The sequence below is a fragment of the Scleropages formosus genome, chromosome 10, assembly GCF_900964775.1.
Source record: "Scleropages formosus chromosome 10, fSclFor1.1, whole genome shotgun sequence".
In the NCBI taxonomy this organism is placed as follows: Eukaryota; Metazoa; Chordata; class Actinopteri; order Osteoglossiformes; family Osteoglossidae; genus Scleropages; species Scleropages formosus.
Window position 1 is genome coordinate 13,968,747 of NC_041815.1, and position 22,864 is coordinate 13,991,610.

At 44.2% G+C, this 22,864-nt stretch overlaps 1 protein-coding gene across 5 annotated transcripts in view; it reads left to right on the forward strand.

Annotated features, from left to right (window-relative positions):
- Positions 1-22,864, forward strand: part of LOC108922457 (syntaxin-1A-like) — a 62,313-nt gene that overhangs the window by 14,143 nt on the left and 25,306 nt on the right. For all 5 annotated transcript variants that reach the window (XR_001965136.2, XM_018732590.2, XM_018732591.2 and 2 more), the window contains exons 3-4: positions 2,532-2,631; positions 19,931-20,005. Coding sequence is in view for 4 of the 5 variants with exons in the window: in XM_018732590.2 (XP_018588106.2) it covers positions 2,532-2,631; positions 19,931-20,005 (175 nt within the window). In the remaining variant the exon portion in view is untranslated. The remainder of the gene's footprint in view (positions 1-2,531; positions 2,632-19,930; positions 20,006-22,864) is intronic.

Here is a 22,864-nt window from a genome sequence, read left to right on the forward strand (position 1 = left end):
TAGCATTAGAATAGATTAAAGCACATCGTGCAAGTGAAGGGAATTCAGTTGGCGTTTACCTCTTTTTTTTTTTTTTTTTTTTTTTTGCACGTTGTGGAGTGAAAAGCACTCAAGGCCTGCGAATGCCAAAATCTATTCCTGCCTCTCTCTTGCTTGGCATTACCAGTGCGCAATGACGGAAGTGTGTGTGGGGAAGGTCTGGGTTCACCATACTCTTGGTATTCCACCCCTGTTCCTACCCCTTCTTACCCATTATGCTGTAGACTCCACTCTTCTATAAAAATGTATATACACACACAACTACCTCTCAGATGTTGCCTTCCTGGCACATTTTGGACAATATCAGTTACTGCTGCAAGGCCCACCTTCTCTCAATGGCAAAGCATTGTAACCACGGAGCAATGCTCCCGAATGCCCTCCGAGTTTCCGCAGTACAACTGTGGCATTTCAAATACAGCTGAGGTGTGAGGTCACCCTTCTGTGTTTCTTCCGCCCCCTCGAAAGTGCTGCTGAGCATAACAAAAAGAAGAAACCCTGGAACGCAAACTGCGAAACGCAGCTTCCCCCGTGTGTCTCGGACCTGTAGCGTGCCTGTCGCTTTTGGTTTTTTGACACGGCCTCCGAGGGCAAGAGCCTTGCGAATAAGGCATGAACAAGGCGCAAAACAGACATCCTTTGAGTCGAAGCACTGCGAACAAAGAGCAATAGATGACGGAGGAGAATGCGAAGCCGCGCCGGGTGGAGGGTCGTGCTCCCACGAGGCCACGGCGGATCCATTTCACCCACGGCGTACGCTAGTTCTGCGTGAACTTCAAAGATGCTTTCCGAGGCTTGACCGACCCCTCGCCTTTCATCTCCAGCTTGAGCGCCACGCAGCGTCGCATCCGGCGGGGATCTGTCTCATCTCATCTGAACTTCACATCGTGCACCGGCATACAGGGGTGCAGTTGCTGATAAATAGCGTTTCAATCGTGACCCTTCCAGACAGGAGTTCCAGGTGACTGAAAGAAATGTCAAAGCCAAGACCACTGAAACCAATCAGTTTAGAGTTCCATTTCACCTGTAGTCCCGCCCTTGACTGAGGTTGGACATCTCCACACTGTGCAATGAGGTATGGGCCCACGTTTTTACTATGAAAGGCAAATGTGTGGATAGAGGATGCATTAAGACGTTGCGAAGGGGTGGATAGCTGCCGGTAGGAAGGGCTGATGGACTGCGAGCTTGGAGAGGAAACGGTTAGACCTCCCCATGACCCGTGGACCTACACACACCTACCCCGTGCTTAAAGACGGATACATGCGTGCAGACCTGTACGTTGAGAACCTGTATGTAAATGGACCTACAAGCAGGTAAGCCTGCGCAGAGGCCCTACGTGCGGATGGACCTACATGCGGACCTGCACGCAGAAACGGTATTGATTTTTAATTAGGAACTGCTTCCATCAACCTGAGCTTGTTCCAGAAACTGCTTAACTGATATTAATGTGCATGGGTGACTCATAGGGCTTCGATTTCACGGTGCTGAGCGGGAGATGTGCTTTTCACCGTTTACTGAAGAAATGTGCTTTAAGAGCCTTCTCTAAGGTACAACAGAAGTGACCCAAGCAAAATACGAAAGCACGTTTGTTTGCTGTCACTCTGCCATGTGCTGAAACCAAGGAGCCGGAGTTCTAATGCGCTCGCCAGTAAGGGAAGAGGGCGGTCATGAGCGTTTTAAAAATGCACATCAAATCTCAAGGCGGCGAAGAAGATAACGGCCGATTTAGGACAGGGAGCAGAAGATCGTGATCGGCAGCTTTGACGGGCGGGCGGCCGAGAGGAGGGGTGGGATGCCACGAATGAGGCATCTTCACCGTATGTGACTGAATGGCACATCTGCGTCCATTTGTACTGCTCGCTTGAGCCTGCTTCCCTGTAGTGGTGGCGTTTCAGCCTGACTTTTGTTTTCTAGTGCAAATGCTGGTTTACACTGCAGGTCGTTCAAGAAAAGGTCCTAAAGTGTAACAAATACTCAGTTGCAGTCCTAATAGATTTCTAACAAAAAAAATCTGTTTCTACATTGAATGATTTTTTTCCCCCCTGCTTCCAACACTTTTTATCCTGTTCCCCCTTTTTCGAACTCTGCTTTGTTTCGTGCCTTTATCAACGCAGGGGGCCCTAATGAGTGAGGCTCACATCTCCGTCCAACCCGGATTTACCGTTCAACTGCTATTCACTTGATTTGAAGTCAAGTGCTTCTGTGGCAAAGTCAACTGTGCTGTAGTGCGCAAGTGTGACTCAGATACATGAGCTGAACTCTGCTCGAATTTCAACAGAGTCAAAATTAAGGACTCGGGTTTATTAAAATCCAGATAGGCACTGAGGTGTGTGTGGTGGGGGAGGTACTGGAGAGGTTGGCTATCAATTAAGGACAGATGATCAACCTAAATTTCCCCGTTCACTGTGCCCCATAAAGACAAAGGAAGCTGGATTGGGCACAACTGGGGATGCTCTGTGTTTTACCCACAATGCACCGTTTTCATTGCTGCACAGGTGGAGGAAATTCGTGGGTTTATCGACACCCTGTCGGAGAAGGTGGAGGAGGTGAAGAGGAAACACAGCGCCATCCTCGCATCCCCCAACCCTGATGAAAGTACGTCCTTCTGTTGTGTCTCCATGTGCTTGTTTGATATGGGGGGGAGGGGGGGATGGTGGCACCCGGTGGTTGCCATAGAGACCAGGTTAAGGGAACTGTATAGCGCAAAGGCTATGGGAAGGAATGTCAAGCATACAGCTGAAGGCTGAGTTTCTGGGTTTAGCCAAATCGAGAGAAGTTAAATTAGGATCATAGCATTTTGCTGTTGAATTGAGCATTATAGCATTTTTACATGGCAGTGGTTAACATTATTGTAAGTGCCAGAATTTGGGAAGATTCCAAAAACCTTCACAAACAAACTCTTGATTAGCTCATCAAAGCCTCCCCCCCGTCTGGGACACAAAATAATAGGTCTCAAAACGTTTCCAAAGGAAACTGATAAGAAGGTGTGCCGAATTAAATTGGACACAATATGGGCTAAACCCAGAGGGGATTGTTATCTGCTTTATTAAATGGACATTATCTCAGGAAGGTTTTTGCATACGACTAGGTGTTCGCTGACATCGTATTCCTTCCAGAGAGTAGTTGTGAGTGACTGAAAGAAACGGCAATAAAAATCACTGTCCATGGCTCCTTTTTTGATGGTAGTCATCATGTTACTTCATTTAGCAGACACTTTACTCCAAAGCGATGTCCAATGAACTCTATGTAGTGTTATCAGCCCACACCCCTTATTCACCAGGGTGACTTACACTGCTAGATTACACTGGGTCACTCATCCATACGTCAGTGGAACACACTCTCTCTTTCTGTCACTCATACACTATGGATGACTTAGAATCACCAATCTACCTGACCAACTGTGGGAGGAAACCGGAGCATCCGGAGGAAATCCACACAGGCAACACGCAAACTCCACACAGACCGAGCAGGAATCGACCCCACATCCTCTCGCACCGCCCAGGTGCTATGAGACGGCAGCACTATTCGCTGTGCCACCTGGCCATCCTGATCACGGCAGCCATCTGTGGCTCATCAGTCACCACGTTCTCACAGACTGAAGTCTGCATCCGCTAAGCACGGTAACGCGCAGTTCCTTACTCCGACTTGCATTGACGCACATTAGAAGCATTAGCCCGGTGGGTCTCAAGAGGTGTTCTGAATTGGCCTTCATGTGTGCAGGATTATATTTTACCTGAGTACTGAAAATCTCAGCTGAACTAATTATTACCCTGTTTAAACCAAGGACCGCATATTTCCCGGTAATGAAATGGTTTAAAAACAGCTGGAAAACCAGTATTCAGCATGAACAGGACCTGGGTGGACAGCTTAATTTTTTTGTGGGTTTTCTTGTTCCTTGGTTTAGGATCCTTTGGGTTTAAAATGTCCATATTGCACTTTCCCTGTGTACAAACCCCTTTCTAAAACAAATTAACTAACTGATATAGTGCTTTCGAGCCATGACAAACCTCAGGAAGTAAACTCATTAATTCATATTTAGCAGACCCCTTTGTCCAAAGCAACTTGCAGTATTTGATGCACTGAACTACTGTACCTTATCTACCCATCCGCTTAAGAGAGTCATTTTCGGTGTACCTGGTAGCGTAGCAGATTGGCTCCAAAGGCAGCGGCTCTAAGGTTGTAGGTTTGAGTCTCACCTCCAGTGTAGGACCCTTCAGCAAGGTACTTACCCTAAAAATTGCACCAGTAGATCTACCCAGCAGTATAAATAGGTAAATCACTGTCAGTCACTTTGGAGAAAAACACCAGCTGTGTGAGGAACTGTAATGTAACCCTCAGGGCTCATATCTGATAATCATTTTAAAGTCGCCGAACTGAATCGCTTGTCTTTGGACTGTGGGCAGAAATCCTTGCAAACATGTGGAGAACATGTAAGCTCCGATAGAGCCAGAATCAAACTGAGGTCTCCACCGACAGCCCAGGACTTGTGAGGCACCGACTGCTGCACCATCATGCTCCCCATGACATGTGTGCTTGCCTTAACCTGGCCGTTGAAATGCTGAAGTAATGTCCAGTCCCAGCCACCCACACACACACACACACACACACACACACAAAAGCACCGTAAAGACAAAGGTCCACTGGCTGTAATGGAGCTGTGACTGTGTAGTAATGACAGTTTTTAGTAAATCTGAAACAGTGGAGCATTTGGCTCAGTGATTTCTTGGCTGTTGCACAGATTGCCCTCAATGGCCACCCTGGATGGTGTTAGTCTGTTGCTAAATGTGGTGATGTTCCACAGGTGGTCATCCTGTCTCTCGAGGGGTGACAGCTGCCGGTCTGCCCCCAGGCAGTGTACAGCTGTGATGGAAACCACTCCGCTATTAGTTCGCTCCATCATGGGAGCTGATGGTGGCAAAATGGGGGGGGTGGCACGGTGGGGCGGTGAATAGCGCTGTTGTCTCACGGCACCTGTGTGGTGTGAGAGGATGTGGGTTGGATCCCCGCTCAGTCTGTGTGGAGTTGGCATGTTCTCCCCGTGTCTGCGTGGGGTTTCCTCTGGGTGCTCTGGTTTCCTCCCACAGTCCAAAGACATGCTGTTCAGGTTCAGCCATAGTGTGTGAGTGACAATGACAGAGAGAGTGTGTTCCACTGATGTATGGATGAGTGACCCCTTGTAAGGAGTGTATCTAGCAGTGTAAGTCACCACGGTGAATAAGGCGTGTGGGCTCATAACAATACATAGAGTTTATTGGGAGTCACTTTGGAGAAAAGCATCTGATAAATAAATAATGTAAAATGCCCACCTTGTCTCCTCCTCCTCCTCTTTTTTTCTGCTGAAAGTCCACTTTCTTTTTTGGTGTTAAATTTTTTTGTTTGTTTTCTTTACTACATCTTCCTTTATTCATTTAGAATATAGTATTATTACGCAGAGCAACTCACAATGCCTGGGGGTAGGAAATGAGTGCTAATACTATCATGATTAAGTGTCTTATGATGTGTTGTGTGCCGCTATGAGGAGAATCAACAGCTGGCCTACAGTGAGGAATGCAGTATTTTACTCTAAATACCTCTGGCAGACTGAAGGACCTGAAGGTTGGTAATTAGGTAGTGAGCCTTGTGGTTCAGGTGAGGGGAAAGGGGTTTCCTGTCCGCTTACAAACCTGCCGGGGCTCCATCTATAATGAACGCCTGCATGACCACCCCCTCCCCAGCCACAAACAACAGACCAATATACAGTCACAAGTGATCACCCCCACCCCCAGCAGCTGGTGACCAACTCTTGGGAGTTTCTGAATAAACACCCCTTTTTTGCTCAATAAGAAATCAACTCTTAGAGTTTAATGACCTTAATTATCATATAACATTTCCCTGCCCCCCCCCCTCGCTCCCTCCCCCTGTTACAGCCTACTTTTTCTCCATTTGTTTTCAGTTTTTTTCTGGTATTTTCCAGTCCCCATCATCGCTGTCAAATGCCAACATTCCCTCCCAGTAGACCACTTGATGCACCAGGCCAGATGTAGAACCCAGATCCCACAGCAACACATCAGCTAAAGCTGAACTGGTTCGAAGTGCATTAACATTTAAGCGAGTGTCATGCGAGATTTTAATTTTCTCTTCTAACCGTATGAAGGAATCGGAAAATGGCGAAGGTGCCTGTTCCTGTTGCTGCTCTGGGTTTAATGTGGGATACATTTCCCTGAGGGGGGTGCAGTGGCGCGGTGGGTTTGACCGGGTTCTGCTCTCTAGTGGGTCTGGGGTTCGAGTCCCGCTTGGGGTGCCTTGCAATGGACTGGCGTCCCCTCCGGGGTGTGTCCCTTACGCCCTGTGTTGCCGGGTTAGGCTCCGGCTCCCTGCGATCCTGCATGGGACAAGGTGTTTCGGATGGTGTGTGTGTGTGTGTGTGTGTGTGTGTGTGTGTGTGTGTGTGTGTGCGCGTTTCCCTGAAATGGCACCTTGAATCCTCTTGCCCCCTGACTTAATATTTAAAACAACTTGGGCTCAGCACCACTGTTTTCTCCAGAATGTATTTTAAAAGGAATGATTTAAGTTTTATTTATTTATTCATTAATTTATGAGTATATTTATTTGCATCTCCTTGTCCTTTTTTTTGAAGAGTGAATTTCTTGCAGCTTCAATGAAAACAGCACTGAAAGATCTTGACATGATATATTTAATTCCTCTGGCATGCTTTTTAAAATTTCTCACCAAACAAGTGCATAAAGCATAGTTTATACATATTATGGAATATGCATAATAAAGATCCCCATAAATTACATATCCTCTAAACCATTCTGTCTTCATCTGTACTAATTATTAGGTGACGCTAACTGGCCCATACTCAGACTTTTAATAACCTTTTAATTACTTTGACTATACTTGAAGCAAAGATTTTAAATGGACCTATTAAAGAATTATTCAGATGAGAATACCGTGATGGTCTTGCATTTTAATTTTTTGAAAAAACTTCATTCCGTGCTCGCCTCATTGTTTTTGCCAAATCTGCAGTACATGAGAGAATTGTCTGAGGGTATTTAATTCACTGAGCACAACTTTCACCTTGATGGAAAGTAAATTGTTTCATTTGTATATTTAGAATTGAACCCCTAATTAATGAGAAAGAGGGGACAAAGACAACTGTGACATAAGTACACTTTATATTCCTGGTTTAGAGCTGAACTGCAGTGGGAGGTCAGTGATTCATTATGGTTAATAGGTACTTTTGCAGAGGGTCACGGTGAGGTCGCCCTGCGGTTCAACGGTGCACTACGGCGCTAGGGCACCTCGCTGCCATTGCCGTGCTGTTTCCACCAGCTTCCTCTCCGTAGTTTACCGACGCTCTGGCTTTTCGGTCTCTTTTCTGTCACTCACATCTTACCATTTACATATGAAAAGGTGAGGTGCCAGGATTTAATTCCACCCCTGGTTTTATTCCTCGTTTTTTATTAATTAAACCATTGAGTAAATCTGAGATCTCGTGAGAAAAGTGCAGCGAATGGCAGCAATCATGGGAAAAGCTCTCTTATCCTCTTTAGCGACTGTCAACAGGTATATGATCTTTGCATTTGTTCATTCAGCAGATGCTTTTCTCCAGAGTGACTTGCTGTGAGCGCTGTGTCGTACCGTCGGCCCACGTTTGCACCCTAGGTGACATGCGGTGCTAGATGCACTACGGTGCACTACTTGCAGTACGCTCTCCCGCACCACCCAGTCACTGTGCGCCCAACAGCAGAACTCGCTCCACTACCGTGCCGCTTTAGCTGTGTGATGGAAGCTTAAGGAAGGAAGACAAGTCTTTATGTTGTTTTGTAGGAATCCAACGGGGCAGCAGGTAGCACAGTTGTTACAGCTGCAGCCTTTGGACTCAGAGGTTGTGGGGTTGAATCCCACTTGCCCTGAACTGATCCAGTCAACGATTCTCCTGTATAACTGGGTAACTCACTGTAGGTAGCTAAGTGTAAAGGCTGATTCTCTAGATGAAATGTCATCCTTAGTCTTCATTTCGAAACACTGTTACTTTGACCATGTGCCTTTCTTGACAAAGTCCAATGTTCCCGGTTTAGTGAGCTATAGGTGGTCAACAATTTTGAAGAGCGTCCTAACTAAACAGTCCGGGCTTTTCCTCTTGCTACTGCCTGACTGTGCCCTCAGATGATAAGAATGATTTGGAGGGCTAATGATTGATTGTTAAGGTTAATCATTACTTGTATTTAAATATATATTTCAATAGGGAGCCTGTTTAGGTTGGAAACCTCTCCCTAACCCTGTTTGTATGTGAGGTGGATGGGAAGGGCCTCCAGCATATCCACCAGGTGTTCTACAACAGGCTTGCTCTGGAGTTGACCAAAGCCAGGTTTAAGGTTGAGGTCCGGAGGACATAAGATCATATGCTGACTACCAAACTGTCTTTTCTCGCAGAGATCCTTTAAGCTGATTGGTCTGTTCTTCCTTGGACTGTAATCACCATGTCTAAATGGCACTCTTGTGGAGTGAGGAGAAGTAGAGAACACATCTGAGTGGACGCCGTTATTAATTCCCTACTAAAGATTCACCGAAATTCAACAAAAACACTGATGCCTAATTACCGCCGTGATTATGCGTGCATTTCCCAAGCTCTATTTTTAATTGTATGAATTATGCAAATGTTAGATTTCTGATGCCTTTTGAAGTTGCCTATCTGACGTAAGACAGTGCCCAGTGTTGATCGCAAACCCAAAACAGCAGAGGCCTTTCGAACATACGCAACAACATCATGCACTTAACAGGATCGGTGTATCCATTATTGTTTCTTATATGAATGCTGTAATTGTTGCTGGTACTGGTAATCGAGTAGGAGTGAGAAGTGGAGGTGGTGGTGATGATGGAAAGAGGCCTGGGATGGCTTCATAAAACCAGTTTTGCTGAAGACAATGTAAATGGAAAAATGAATGTGCATTGAGATGGGTACATATGGTCTAATGTTTCTTTTGAGGCCGATAAGTAGGTGTGCAAGTCCTGTCAGTATTTAACACATCTGTCCTAAATACCTTAAAACTTTTTGGGCCAATGTGTTTGTTCATTGGGTTCTGTGATCAAATATATAGAATATCAAACGGGTAGAGTCTTTTCTTTTTTGGGGCAAAATATATGCTTTATTTTTGGAGCATACCCGGCAGGAATTTATTCATCCTTTTTACGAGTCTATTTGGTTTCAGAGAGCCTTTCAGAAACTGCTGCTTCTTAAAGAATCGCAGGACATTTGATCCTTGAATGTCCATCCATTAGTGTTGACGGACTGTTCAATAAAGCAACTTGGGCGGCAGAGGCTATTGCTGCTTTTTCAATACACCTTTGTTAATTCAGGAAATCGGGCAATTTCTATATAATCTACCTCATTTTCTAATATCTATATGTTTTCTGTTTTTTTTTTTTCTTCTTCAATCTGGAATTCAAATTCAGTTCATGTATCATATGCATTCCTATTCCTTTGTAAAAGTCAGAAAAATACAGGAAATATGTCCATGGAACCATAAACCAAGATTAAGTCAACTTGTCCCAAGTGGCATCCAGAAAAGAAATTTAATTCTGTTGTAACTGGTCAGCTTCTGATGTGAACTAATATTTCCCAGGTTTCAGCATCTTCCATAAAGTAATTCTTTTACCTTTTCTGACTAGGACAAATTCTATTTTTACGTGTAATTGAGTGCAGCGCTCATCACATTTCGGTTCCTTGCCAGGTTTAGGGTGCCTTTTAAGATTTTTGCTGAACCTGAATGGGTAAAATTTTGCAAAATATTACATTATCATATTACAATATTCTCTGGATTCCTTCTCACTTGCTTTGCCTTGGCAAGTAAGGCAGTGTTTTTGTGTTTTATCTACCTGTGTTTTCTTGCCTTCCTGTGTCTGATGGCCTATGTGCGGAGCCCCGTTTGTACATTATACCAACAACACCAGGATTCTGGACTTCAGCAGATCAATAGCACAAGCAGATAAGCAGACATGCTAATTTATTTACACTCCTGTCTGGCAGAAGGAGAGATTTTTAGATGTGAGCACTGGGGGGGGGAGTCATTGCATCAAAAGGTGCTATTATTAACTGTACTACCAGGAACAGGGTAGAACCTGACCTTGGCTAAAAAACAGTATCGAGGATTATCGTGCAACAAGGTCTTATGGCGAAAGGGCACCTTGGCCTGGTGATCTGTCACCTTCAAGCCTCTCAACTTCCTGTGTATCTTTGCTTTGACCAAAAAAAGGAAGATAAAGCTGGTAAAAAAAAAAAAAAAAAAGCGCCCTGAAGGCAGATAACTCTCATGGGAACGGTTGCGGTACGTTTTGATCTTCGATCGCAGCTCTTTTGACTGAAACCATTCTTTCAGTCAGTGAGGTGAACTTGCAGTGGTGAATTAACATTGTGTTCCTATTACAAACATTTTTCCTGCTTCTCAGCCCCCATGTCTTTAGTGTCTTCCCTCTCCTAGTTTGAAAGACTGCAGAAAAAGAAAAAGATATGATGTTTTACTCGACTGCGGTCGTCGTGGTCTGCAGCCTTGTTCAGAGGAGCAGTCTGGCCGATGGCACGCTGAACCGGCTTCATCGTGTAAAATGTTTCCTCTGGTTTGTTATACCAGCAGCTCAGGTTTCTTCCACGTGAGCCGTCTTATTAAACCACCGTGTCTGTCGCCGCTTCAGAGCGAGTTACTGGACCGACACCAGCCACCATCGGCTCACAGGTGTTTGTTGGGTTAGGGTACACTCGTTTGGGTGAACTATAGCTGTTCCGTCACTGACATAAACCAAGGTTCAGGCCTCAGTGCTGGACTGTTGTATGATACAATGGTCCAATTAACAGTTAAGGTGAAAGATTTAGTTAAGATGAGTCTTTTCTGGGAACCCATATTACACATCATGGGAAAGTTGGGTTAGTTTGTGTGGAAATTTCAAGCATTGTTCATTCTGACCAGTATGCCTACATTAAATTCTTCATTCTCACCTTGAAGAACACAGTTTTACTGTGCATATAATGTCATTCTTAGGAAACAATTTCAGTCGGAGCCTCATAAAATAAGGTCCCGATTAGCCTCCTTTAAACTCTGCAAACTCTTCCTCTCTGTTTAATGGCTCTAAAGCTTCTTATCCTGCCTTTGCCTGAGCCAGCTGTCTTACTCAGAATGAAATATTAGATATGTAATTTTGTTATGTGAAAAGTCTGCCCACTGTTTACTGAATCTGTCAATAGATCATCGTGCTTTCCTGTCAGATACGTATGCTATGTTGGAAAAAGATGCAGTGGAAACTGCAATGACTTTTGCACAGCTGAATGACTCTAACCCCATCAAAACACCTTCGTACACTCCACACAAGCATTTATGAATGCTTGTGTCTCTACTTTACATTGCAGGGTAGAACATTCCTGTTAAGAACTTAACTTCGTACGTTAAACATCTTCAGAGATGAGGTCTGCTGTACCCAAGGCTGCCACTGCTGTTGGGGCACAGTCCTTTTCCCAATGCTGTGATTTTTTTTTTTTTTTTTTTTTTTTGCCAAAGCAGGCAATTCTGAGATATGACAGGATGGCAGACACTGTCTGATCCTACATCCCTTGCCAAAAAAGGGCTGACATACAAAACAGTGGGAAAAGGGTTGACTTTTTCGGGGAAATAGACTTCCTCACAATTTCTGGTAAAATAAAGTGCTTGAAAAATATAGATAATGCTGTTGGACATGGGGGAAACTAATGTTGTCCTTTATTGCAGATTACTTTTAAATTAAGAGCAAAATAAAAGCTCTTGATACCATGTGTCATGTTGATGCACTATTTCACTCTCTAAAATTTCTCCCTAAGCAGCTTAGCTCATCATTGCATCACTGCACAGTGTATTCCTCCATTGTGTCCCAGTGCATTGTATGATTATTCAATGGTCCCCACACTCATCTCTGTTACACACTGTGAGTCTGTAACGCCTCAGTTACTCCCAATGCATTGCTCTATCGACCAACTGGTTATCCGTACACAGATATGGGAGTTTGTTAGTTGCTAAGCTTAGCTCATTTCTTGGCTCTTTGATGGTGTTTGAGAAGCTAATCCTTGAAGCAGAATTGCCACCGCGAAACCCATTCTTGGATTCATGTCCAGCACTGAAGGAGACTTCGAAGAGCTTGTTTGCAGCTCTAGCAAAAAGTTGAGCTGTTGACCAGAACGCTGTCCCCAGGCTGCCTTCCCTGATGCTGTCTCAGGGATACAAACCCTCAAGAACAACTTGATAACCACCACTCTCTTCTGCAAAATCCAGTTTCCCTATACCCTTGTTGGGGAGCAAAACCCCATAGACGCTGTTGAAGGAGGCTGGGGATAGAGAGTAGGCCTCTTCTAAAAGACTGAACTTAGTCAAATAAAAGTGAGCTTGAGTTGGCAAAAAAACAGCTTTCTGTTGAAAATTTTCCATTTTGATTTTCCTTCTCACCATCTGAACTCCACGCTAAGCTTCTTCATCTCCCACACGTTTCGCACACGTCAAAATTGCATCCTCCTGCCAAAGTCTGACGGCATCCTGCATTAAACCTTCATGAGCCCAGGCTCTGGTTATGAACCCCAGAGAGTGTTTGATATTTTGTGTACTAGTTTTAGTCTGCACTGCTATCAGTTGTGCAGCATTTGTTTTTGCTCCTTGTTGTGCTGACATGTAGAGCAGAGGAAGCGTACAAAATTACAGCCCCTCATATTGTTTTAAAAAGATACGTGATCATAAATTAAAAATCTGTTTTCTCCCAGGTTTAAATAAGTTCCAGATTTACCATTGTTCATTTATAGTTAGCAGGTCTAATTTGGTTTGGGGGTATTAAATTTCCTCAGAGACCCTTCTCTTAAGTCTTTCATTTTCTTCTGTATTTAATTATACGTGCCCTTTTTTGCATTGATTTAGTTTTTTTTTTCTCTTTTCTAAATTCTCCAGTCAGCGAGACTCATGACTGTAACTGGTTTAATTCTACAGTAGCACCACCAGTAAATCACACAGTCAAGGCTCTTGCAGGAATCTTTTTTTCTGTTGTGTGCCCCCCCCCCCTTTGTCAATAATGTTGGTGTCTGTGGCTTTGCTAATGAGTGTACTGGGACTTGTCAGGGTTTTATCTCAGTATTTCTCTTTTCTTGAAGAGCTTGGTGCTTCATAAAGTTTTGTCGTTCTCTCTGCCTTGTCTATTTAAGCTCTTCTTATAACCAGAACATCTTGCACTTGTTATTCATTGCAAAACATATTATCAATAACTGTTAGAGTTTTATTTTTTCTTTCTGATGGCCAACAGGGAGAACTGAGATCAGTATATTCCCGTGACACAAGAGAAACACACACACACTTTCAGAACCGCTTGTCCCATGCAGGGTCACGGGGAACCGAAGCCTACCCGGCAACACAGGGCGTAAGGCCGGAGGGGGAGGGGACACACCCAGGACGAGACGCCAGTCCATCGCAAGGCACCCCAAGTGGGGACTCGAACCCCAGACCCACCGGAGAGCAGGACTGTGGTCCAACCCACTGCGCCATCCTACAAGAGAAACAGTTTATCTGTTTTTATCTCTCACCATTACGCTGCTGCCATCCTTGTCAAGCTATGATCACAGAGCACTTATCCAGACTAACGTAGCACGGACATGTACATTGCCACAGCGTAAGGTGCTGGGGGGTCAGGGGGCAAAAAATGTGCCAGCTCGTGTTCTCATTTATCTGCTGAGGACCATTGTTATTGCACTGAACATTTTTGGAAACTCCACAACCTGGATACTGAGACTGTATGCCTTCTCTCTACCCACGGAAGCAGTATTCTTGGATACGTAAGCCTCTGTGCCACCTCCAGGTTCATGGGGGGGGGGGGGGGGAATCTTGAAAAGCAGAGGAGCACAAACATGGGGGCAGACAATGGTGGGAGGCAAAGTGGTTACCCACAATGTATTGCATAGTATTCCAAAAAAAAAACAAACACCCCGAACACTCGCAACATATCAGTGTAGAAAGTTTGTAGGTTGTGGAGGTGAAAACAGAGAACTCTGAGGCTACATTAGCATACTCCTGCAGAGCTGATGTTGTCTGGTGCCGAGGAGGGAGACGGGATCTGGAACATGGGGCCAAGACTTGAAATGGAACACTGGTTCCTCCCCCAGCTGTGATAAATGTACTATGGCGGCAGAAGCAACAAGCTGACCCATTATTTTTACATTATTTATTTGCTTAACAGAATCGTCGCCTAGAGTGGCCGACATACTTTACAGCTTTACACATAATATAGCCGCTTACACTTACTAAAGTGATTTTGATGTCTGAGTACCCCTTGCAGAGATACAACAGCAGGGCTTGTTGGACATGACAATATTAAAATTTTGAATTTAGGTTGTGGTGTTTGGATTCAGCTGAGCTACATTCACTGATGAACCACAGTTCCCTGTCAGACTGACATTTGGGACACTTTTAACAGTGCAGTTTATTTTGGCCGTCTGTCTTCGTTCCTGCCGATTCTAGTTCCGCTCATGGAGCAAAAGGACCAGAATCGCGACACATTCTCTCACCTGGCAAGGCTGGTCGGACAAACGGATGCAATGCTGCGGATGCCCTGCGTTGACCGCGAGGCATCATTCCACCATTTAACCTAAAAAGTTTTTGTGTCTAATAAAGACTGTTGGTGGGGGGGTGGACTGGACCAGGTCCTGCTCTCCGGTGGGTCTGGGGTTCGAGTCCTGCTTGGGGTGCCTTGTGATGGACTGGTGTCCCATCCTGGGTGTGTCCCCTCCCCCTCCAGCCTTATGCCCTGTGTTGCTGGGTTAGGCTCTAGTTTGCCACGACCCCGCTTGGGATAAGTGGTTTCAGTCAGTGTGTGTAGACTGTTGGTCATTGGTCACTTTTCTATAATTTAGGCACCCTTCCAGTGAAAGAGTTCAGCGTCTGTCACCATAGACTGGGAATGGGAAGATGGGACTTTCTGATTATTCTGATAAAATGGCATACCTTATGCACAAATGTAATATGTGGCAGAGTGGTACAGTAGGTAGTTCTGGTGCCTTTCAGTTACTGAGCTCTGTTTGGAAGTGGGTTTAAATCCAGCTCAAGCTGTGGGGAGTGTGCATGTTTTCCCCTTGCTTGTGTAGCTTTCCTCAGGTGCTCTGGTTCCCTCCCTCAGTTCCAGGACAAGTGTTCAAGGTGAATTGATGACTAGATTATCCTTAGTGTGTCAATGTAAGTGTTACATTGCGCTGCTATTTAAACAGGAGAATGATTGTAGGTCGTTCAGTATAATGTTTTTTAAGTCACCTTGGATGAAGATGTCAACTAAATACTCAGTAGTAATAATAATGATGAACACGTAATACATATGACCATTACTTTGAGTATGTGAATAAGGGATGATTGCTGGAAAAAATCTGCTGAGGTTAAAAGAAGAAGGCAATTAAAAATGGATAGAGCAGTACTGGATGCACAGTGAGCTGGCAACGTTTACATTTCACTCTGATGATATTGTTAGCGATACAAAATGAACTCGCTGGCTTGCGGACTGATACGTATCCCTGACATCCTCTCTTCATTGTCACGTTGCGGGTGCACGGTTGAACAATCTTGCACGCGTGCAGTGAGATTTCTCTCTGTACCTCGGAGGCCGCAAGACTTTCATTATCGTACAAATCGTTGCAGAATGAGACTTCAGGCTGCTCCCCTTCAAGTCATGTGGACCGTGAACCATAGCTTATAGCAGATGAATTCTTACACCCACATTCCCCCACACCCCCACTGCCTATTATTGTATTCTTTGGCTGCCTGTGTTTGTAATCTAGGTAAATAATGGATCCCACTGCTGTGCTGCTCTGCTGTGTGGAAACAAAACAGATTTAAGATGTGATAAACTGAATTAAGAGGAGATCAGAGAGAAAAGAACACTCCTCCCTTCCATCTGGGGACATGTGAACCCCCTTTGTAATGACAAGGCTGTCCTCACTGCTAACACTGCTGATCATGGGTCGTCCGCTCGGGATGTTAATTCTCGTGCTGAAAAGGCCTGGAGCAGCAACAGGCTATTAAAGAAACCTATTTAAAATCATTATAGTATTTCGGCAATTACTACTGTATGTGTGGAGCAGTTTGTTGTTCGGCATCACCCGGGATGTCAGATATCTGGACACCGTGTACATTTATGCATGTTTTAATTTCACAATTCTCATTAATCTTAATTACTAGAGAATTCTGTGAATATGAAGAGTGTGAAGCGCAAGAGCTGCCTGCTTTTCAGAAACAGACAGAATTGGTTTTTAATTACTCTAAAACTGGAATGAATAACTGCCGTAACGAGTTACAGTTTATGCCTTAAATCCATTGCATCTCAACGCAAGAATATAAATTGCTGCAGTGCTTACAGTTACGCATGTATTTGTTCATCTTTGTCAGTTTGTTTCTCTTATTTAATGTTTATATATTCAAAATTTATATATATTGTGGTACACAGTGCCATGGGTTTGGAGAAGACAAAGAAGGACAGGGAGGTAGCATTCATGATGAACAATATATTAGAACACCAGCACCAGGGAAATAGTGCTATTAGTCCAAGGACCCCATTTTTTTTCTAGGTCCTACACTTACAGCCAGCCTCCTCACCCTGCTTAGCACCCCCAGGCTCTTCTCCAACACCCTGGGAAACACGGTCACCCCATCATTTTCCCCCGAAGTGCCCCCAGTGGTTGCGCGCACACACATTTAACAGTATTTCCCATAATGCAACTATTTACACAAAACATCTTCCCCTCTAAATACCAGTAACGCGGTCGTTACAATATAAATTTTCACGGATGTTTTATTTGCCGTTCATAAAAATTGCCCTTGTTTCAAAAGATGATTAAAATAGCATGGTTGTGTTACGTGATTTTTGTACCCGGAGCTCTAGGATACATACATTCATTTTGGGTAATCATGTTATGTTTAGTAATGGGTCCAATTAACACATTAAGAGTATGATCAGAATAATTTCCAGCGATTTTTGTCTTGTATATTTTTATGCTTCTTTCAAAACAGACTCGGTATCTGGTTTTCTGTATTCAATTTCTTGGCCTTTGAAACATTCCCGTAAAGTTGGGCAAGAAAGTGTGAAAGAAACCGACGACTTCTTCAGAGACCTGCAGCGTGCACCGAGCTGGTGGTGTTCTGCGCAGGGTTTATGATGAATAGTGAGGTTGACTGACAGTGGGCTCCCACGATGCCACTTTCTGCTCAGCCTGCGCTCCACACGTTTTCAGGAATGGAAATAAGTGAGGTGTTCTGCTGAGAGCTGGTCTTCCTGCACTGTCAGCTGATTCTTTGAACCATAAAACAAGGAGTGAAGTCTCAACTTCTTCTCACCTGAAAATCTTGTGCTCCCGTGTGTTTCTTTGTATGATGAGTCTGAGGAACTGACTTATTCCCTCTATTTCTGCTACCTTCATGAAAGATACTACGTATATATAACTATGTACTATGTATTGCATGTACTCAGTCATGGCTGTAGTGACCCTGAAATTTCTTCTTAATGTCCTCCTTTTGAGGTGAATAGCTGGTCAAGGTCAGTACCTGAACCACAAGGTTGCCAGATCTTACATGAGGTAGACTGTGTGCTTTTGAATAAAAGTCAACTCTTGGCGACCACACATTTAGTTTTCAAGGTAGGGAAGGGCACAGAAGAGTTTGCCATTGTCTTTATGCGTACATGTCTTTGGATTGTGGGAGGAAACACCTGGGAGCATTGAGAGAGCATACACACCCTACAGATCCAAACCCATGTGAGAACCTACTGCCCAAGAACCGTGAGGCATCAGTGTACCTGGACTGCTGTTACAGCACTAATGGTTTTACTGGCCACTTAAAAAACGTTGTGACCTCCTGTGCAGGCTTGTGGGTCTTCTCCTTAACCTTCTCAATAACAGTCTGTCCAACTGGTCCCAGTCATTGGTGGAATGATGCTGAAAAAAACTTTTTCTCAAAATAGACTATTTCATTGTAATATATCACCATGAAGCAAAGATGGCAGTTATCTTCCATCACTGAGGACCATCACTTCCCTGCTGGACAGAGGTTTAAACACACACCAGGGTCTTCTTGCTCTTGTGCCCCTTGAAAGCTCCCCCAGAATAAGAACTGCTTTAATTTCTAGGCTTTTAAATAATCTCCACAACTCTTAGTGGTGGGACTTTATTGATTGGTCTCAAAACAGAAGTGGTTGGCTCACGTGGTTTGGGTTTGTGAACACAATTTGTGCTCTGTCTCAACAAAGAGGGTAGTTCTAACCCAAGTATGAATGAGAATGAGGCAGAGGTTTTTACTGGTTGAGATTGAATTTAATTGTGTTTTGGCTCCGTCTCAAACAACTTAAAGTGAGAATCAATGGAAAACAACAGGCAGTAGTTAACCCTGTCTGATACCCAGCTTTTACCACCATCACATCTCTTTTTGCCTGATTATCTTCAAAACACTTATCTCCTCATGTTCTCATCATATCTTGCTTGCTAAATGTTTTTTTTTCAGTACTTGCATTCTTGAGTACGTTGACAAAAACCTCATGTTTCTGTCTAGCCCTATTTTTGGAATCGCATCTCCGAGTTTTGTTTGTCCTCGCAGAACTGCTGAGAAACACCTTTTGCACTTTGCATTATCTGACATTTTTGTGTTTCCCCCCCCCATTGAGACAGCTATTCTCATTTATAGTACAGAAAGGTGAGGCACTTCAGATGCCAGAGGGGAGTAATACAAAGAGTCTCTGAACATGAGAAAGCATGTGCAAGACAGTTCAATGCCTTACAGTGACTCATGAAAAATCAATAAAAGCACAGATTTTTCTGTTATTTTTCTTAATTAGTCACAGTGCATGCAACTCGTGTGTAGATTGTAAGGGTGTGGCACATTTACTGGGAAAAGAAACTCTTCTCTTTTACCTTTTCTTTACAAGAGGTAGATTTGTCTTAGATGTTGCAGTTTAAATTGAAGTGAAGCCCAAAGGAATCCCTCTGTGGCAGGAAGTAGCAGCTGAGTAGTCTGCAAATAGAAGTGGGGTGACGCCAAAGCACTGCTCATCCCCGACAGCGACCATCAGGTGGTCACTTAAATCCACGCCAGTCCTTGTTTCCATATGCACCTGACGCCTGTATTGTTCTCGAACCCAGCCACAGAGCACCTAAATGCCGGGCTAGATTCGGGCTACGGGTGTAAATGTGGCTTTCAGCATCTCTCTCAGAGAAATGGGTCAGAGAGCGGTCCTTTTCGCAGCGGAAGGACCCCCTGCTTATGCACCTCAATCCTCCCAGGGCCTAATTTCAACCTAACTCTTCGCCTAACTTCCCACAGTCCCTACTGCTTGCATACAGAGTGCCCCAAAAAAAACCAGCAAAGTGTGTGTTCGCTCCCCAAAGAACCTGCACAGCCCACCCAGCCTCTCTCCGTTACCCCTAAACCAGGCATATTTCGTATGAAGGCACTTAAGTATGAGTGCATCAGTCATGTGAACATGATCATTTGCTTTACTCTAGGCATTACAAGATCTAGGACCAGCAGTGTTGGAATCGTGGTAAAGCCCGTATTGCAACCTGCCGCAGTCATGTTCTCACCCTGTTCCCCTGGGGAACATGGGAGTGAGGGTGGAGTTTAGGGCTGTGTATGTGTTTCTGCATCAAATACTGCACAACAAGATAAAACAATCACACAACATGACAAATATTTAGGCAGACTCTCTTACAATTTACACGTCAGTCTCACCGAAGCCATGAGGAACATGTTATGATGGACCTTCCGGTAGCGTCTGGGTAGTGTGTGCAAGTGCTGCATTATCAAAACTGTTACTTCAATCCACTTTGCCGCCTGGTTTGTGACATGCAGAACAAGATCATCATTGTTTACCCTCTTTGCTGTGTCGTTTCCAGAGACGAAGGCCGAGTTGGAACAACTGATGACCGACATAAAGAAGCTGGCCAATAAAGTGCGCTCCAAACTGAAAAGTAAGTTGTCAAGGCACAGGAGGTTATCAGTCTCCTTGGAGTCTTTATCTCTAAGGTCAGTCAAGGTTCTACTGTATAGCAATAATGAAATCAGATCACTGTTATGATGATGGTAAAGTTTAATTACCTTTTTTAGATTTCCATTTCAGACAACATCAGCAGGGAAGAAATTGAGGAACTAGACATTTAACCAGAAAGTAGCAGATGCAAGTCTCCTCATGGGTGCTATTACAGCCTTCTGGATGGTTGCTCTAGTATCAGTAAATGGGATGGTATATGATTTAATTATAAGGCATGTGTATCATGTTGGATTATACACTTACTGGCCACTTTCTTAAGAACACCGTTCTAATATGAGGTAGGAACCCCTTTTGATCTCGGATCAGCCTGAATTCTTCATGCCATTGATTCAACAAGGTGCTGCAAAACATTCCTTCAAGACTCTGCTCCATGTTAACATGATTGCAACATCTTAAGTGTCGCAGATTTGTCACGTGGACATTCATGCTTCGAATCTCCCATTCTGTCACATCCAAAAGGTGTTCTGTTGGACTCAGATCTGGTTACTTGGGAAGCCATTGGAGAACACTCAAATCATTTTCATGTCCAAGGAACCAGTTTGAGATGATTTGTGCTTCGCAATATGGTGCATTGCCCTGCTGAAAGTAACCATGGGTAAATTGTAGCCATAGAACAATGTGGAATTGAAACAATGCTGGATTGATGTTGGTAATAGGTGGCCGAATGTATGCCAAACTTTCCACACAACATTACACCACCAGCAGCAGCCTGAACTGTTGATGCAAGGCGGGTTTGGTCCATGGATTCATGCTGCTTATGCAAAATTCTGACTCTACCATCTGCATGTCACAGCAGAAATCAAGATTCATCAGACCAGACAACGTTTTTTCCAATCTTCAACTGTCCAGTTTTGGTGAGCCTGTGCCCACTGTAGCCTAAGATTCCTGTTCTTGTGTGACAGGAGTGAAACCCAATGTGACCTTCTGTTATTGTGGTCCTTCCATCTAAAGCTTTGATGAGTTGTACGTTCAGAGATGCTTTTCTGTTCACCGCTGTTGGAAAGAGTGATTATTTGAATTATTGTAGCTTTCCTGTCAGCTAGAACCAGTCTGGCCATTCTCCTCTGACCTGTCTAATGAACAAGGCATTTCTGTCCACAGAACTGCTGCTCACTGGATGTTTTTTACACTAGTCTGTGTAAATTGGAAAGACTGTTGTGCATGAAAATAACAGGAGATCAGTAGTCACTTTGGCACCAACAACCACACAATGGGCACAATCACTTGGATCATATTTTTCCCCATTCTAATGTATGATCTGAACATTAATTAATGCTCTTGACTTGTATCTGCATGATTTTATTCACTGAACTGCGGCCCCATAATTGGGTTATTGGATAATGAACGAGCAGGTGTACAGGTGTTCTTAATAAAGTGGCCAGTGACTATAGTGTCTAATGAAATAATTCAATAACACAGTTGCAACACAAGCATCTACCAGAAAATTTTTGTCCTAAGGGTCCATGTGTTCTCATGTTATACTGTAGAGGAGGGAGATTTCAGATCATATCTGATCCAGGAAAGCAACTGCAGAATGTTGGCGAGATGGCTTCGCCTCTAGTAAGTTGACTGCCCTTGAATAATTACCTTACCATCACCCTACAGGTGATGTTTCAGTTGTCTTCTGGTTACGAGGACAAACCCAAAAGGCATTTGCAATCTCACCTGGGTGGAGCGAGAGGACATGGGTTCAGTCCCCACTCAGTCTATGTAGAGTTTGCTATGTTCTCCCCGTGTCTGCATGGGTTTCCTCCAGGTGCTCTGGTTTCATCCCACAGTCCAAAGATAAGCTGTTCAAGTTCCCTCCCTAGTGTGTGAGTGATAGAGAGAGTGTGTTCCACTGATGTATGGATGAGTGACCCATTGTAAGTAGTGTATCTAGCAGTGTAAGTCACCACGGTGAATAAGGTGTGTGGGCTCATAACACTACATTCATTGGAAGTCATTGGAAGTCGCTTTGGATAAAAGTGCCTGCTAAATGAATAAATGTGTATATATAAAGGTAAAGGCCCTTTTATCTACACAGCAGGGAATCGCTGATCCCACCCTTAGAGAGGGAAGGTTGTGTCATCATCAAGACTCCTCCCACCTCATTTATCATCTGCATAATTATCCCTCATCCCCCCAATTAACTCATCTCCCTGCACTGATGTACACATCAGTTATCTGGCTTCATATTGTGTAAGCCACGGGCTGGAAGATGACAGCCATCTCAGGACCAGACAAAGAACCCATTTGCCTTTAGATTTTTTTTTTTTTTCCCCCTCTCATTTCCATTTCATTTTTTCATTAAATTTTCCATTTCCCTGCATGCTTGATCTTGCTCAGTCTTGGGCTCTCTCTCTCTCTCTCTCTCTCTCTCTCATTTTCAAATCCTCATCCTCTGACAGTATCCCGCTCATTCTCCGTCACTTCAGTTTGCATTCTCCGTGGAGACCGAGCCTCCTTTCCCATAGCTCCACCGCTGATGGGGGTTGGCAGGCTGCCTGCATCCAGTGGGTTCTATTGCCTGGGAGGAGGACTGCATGGTTGTTATTATCATCTCCCCTCAAATCCCCTTTACTTTTTGTTCTCTTTGGCAAAGCAAGGCAATGATTGCCTGTTTTGCAAGGTTTCTTTAATGTATTTGGTCTTCCAGGCTGGTAGGGGCTTGAAATGGCAAGGAAAGAGCATGGATTTACAGGGAGGAGAATTATCAACTGTTTCCCGGCAGTGACGGAACGCGCCAGTTGATAATTCGAAGAATTTTGTGCCCTTCAGTCTCTACGGAACATTATAA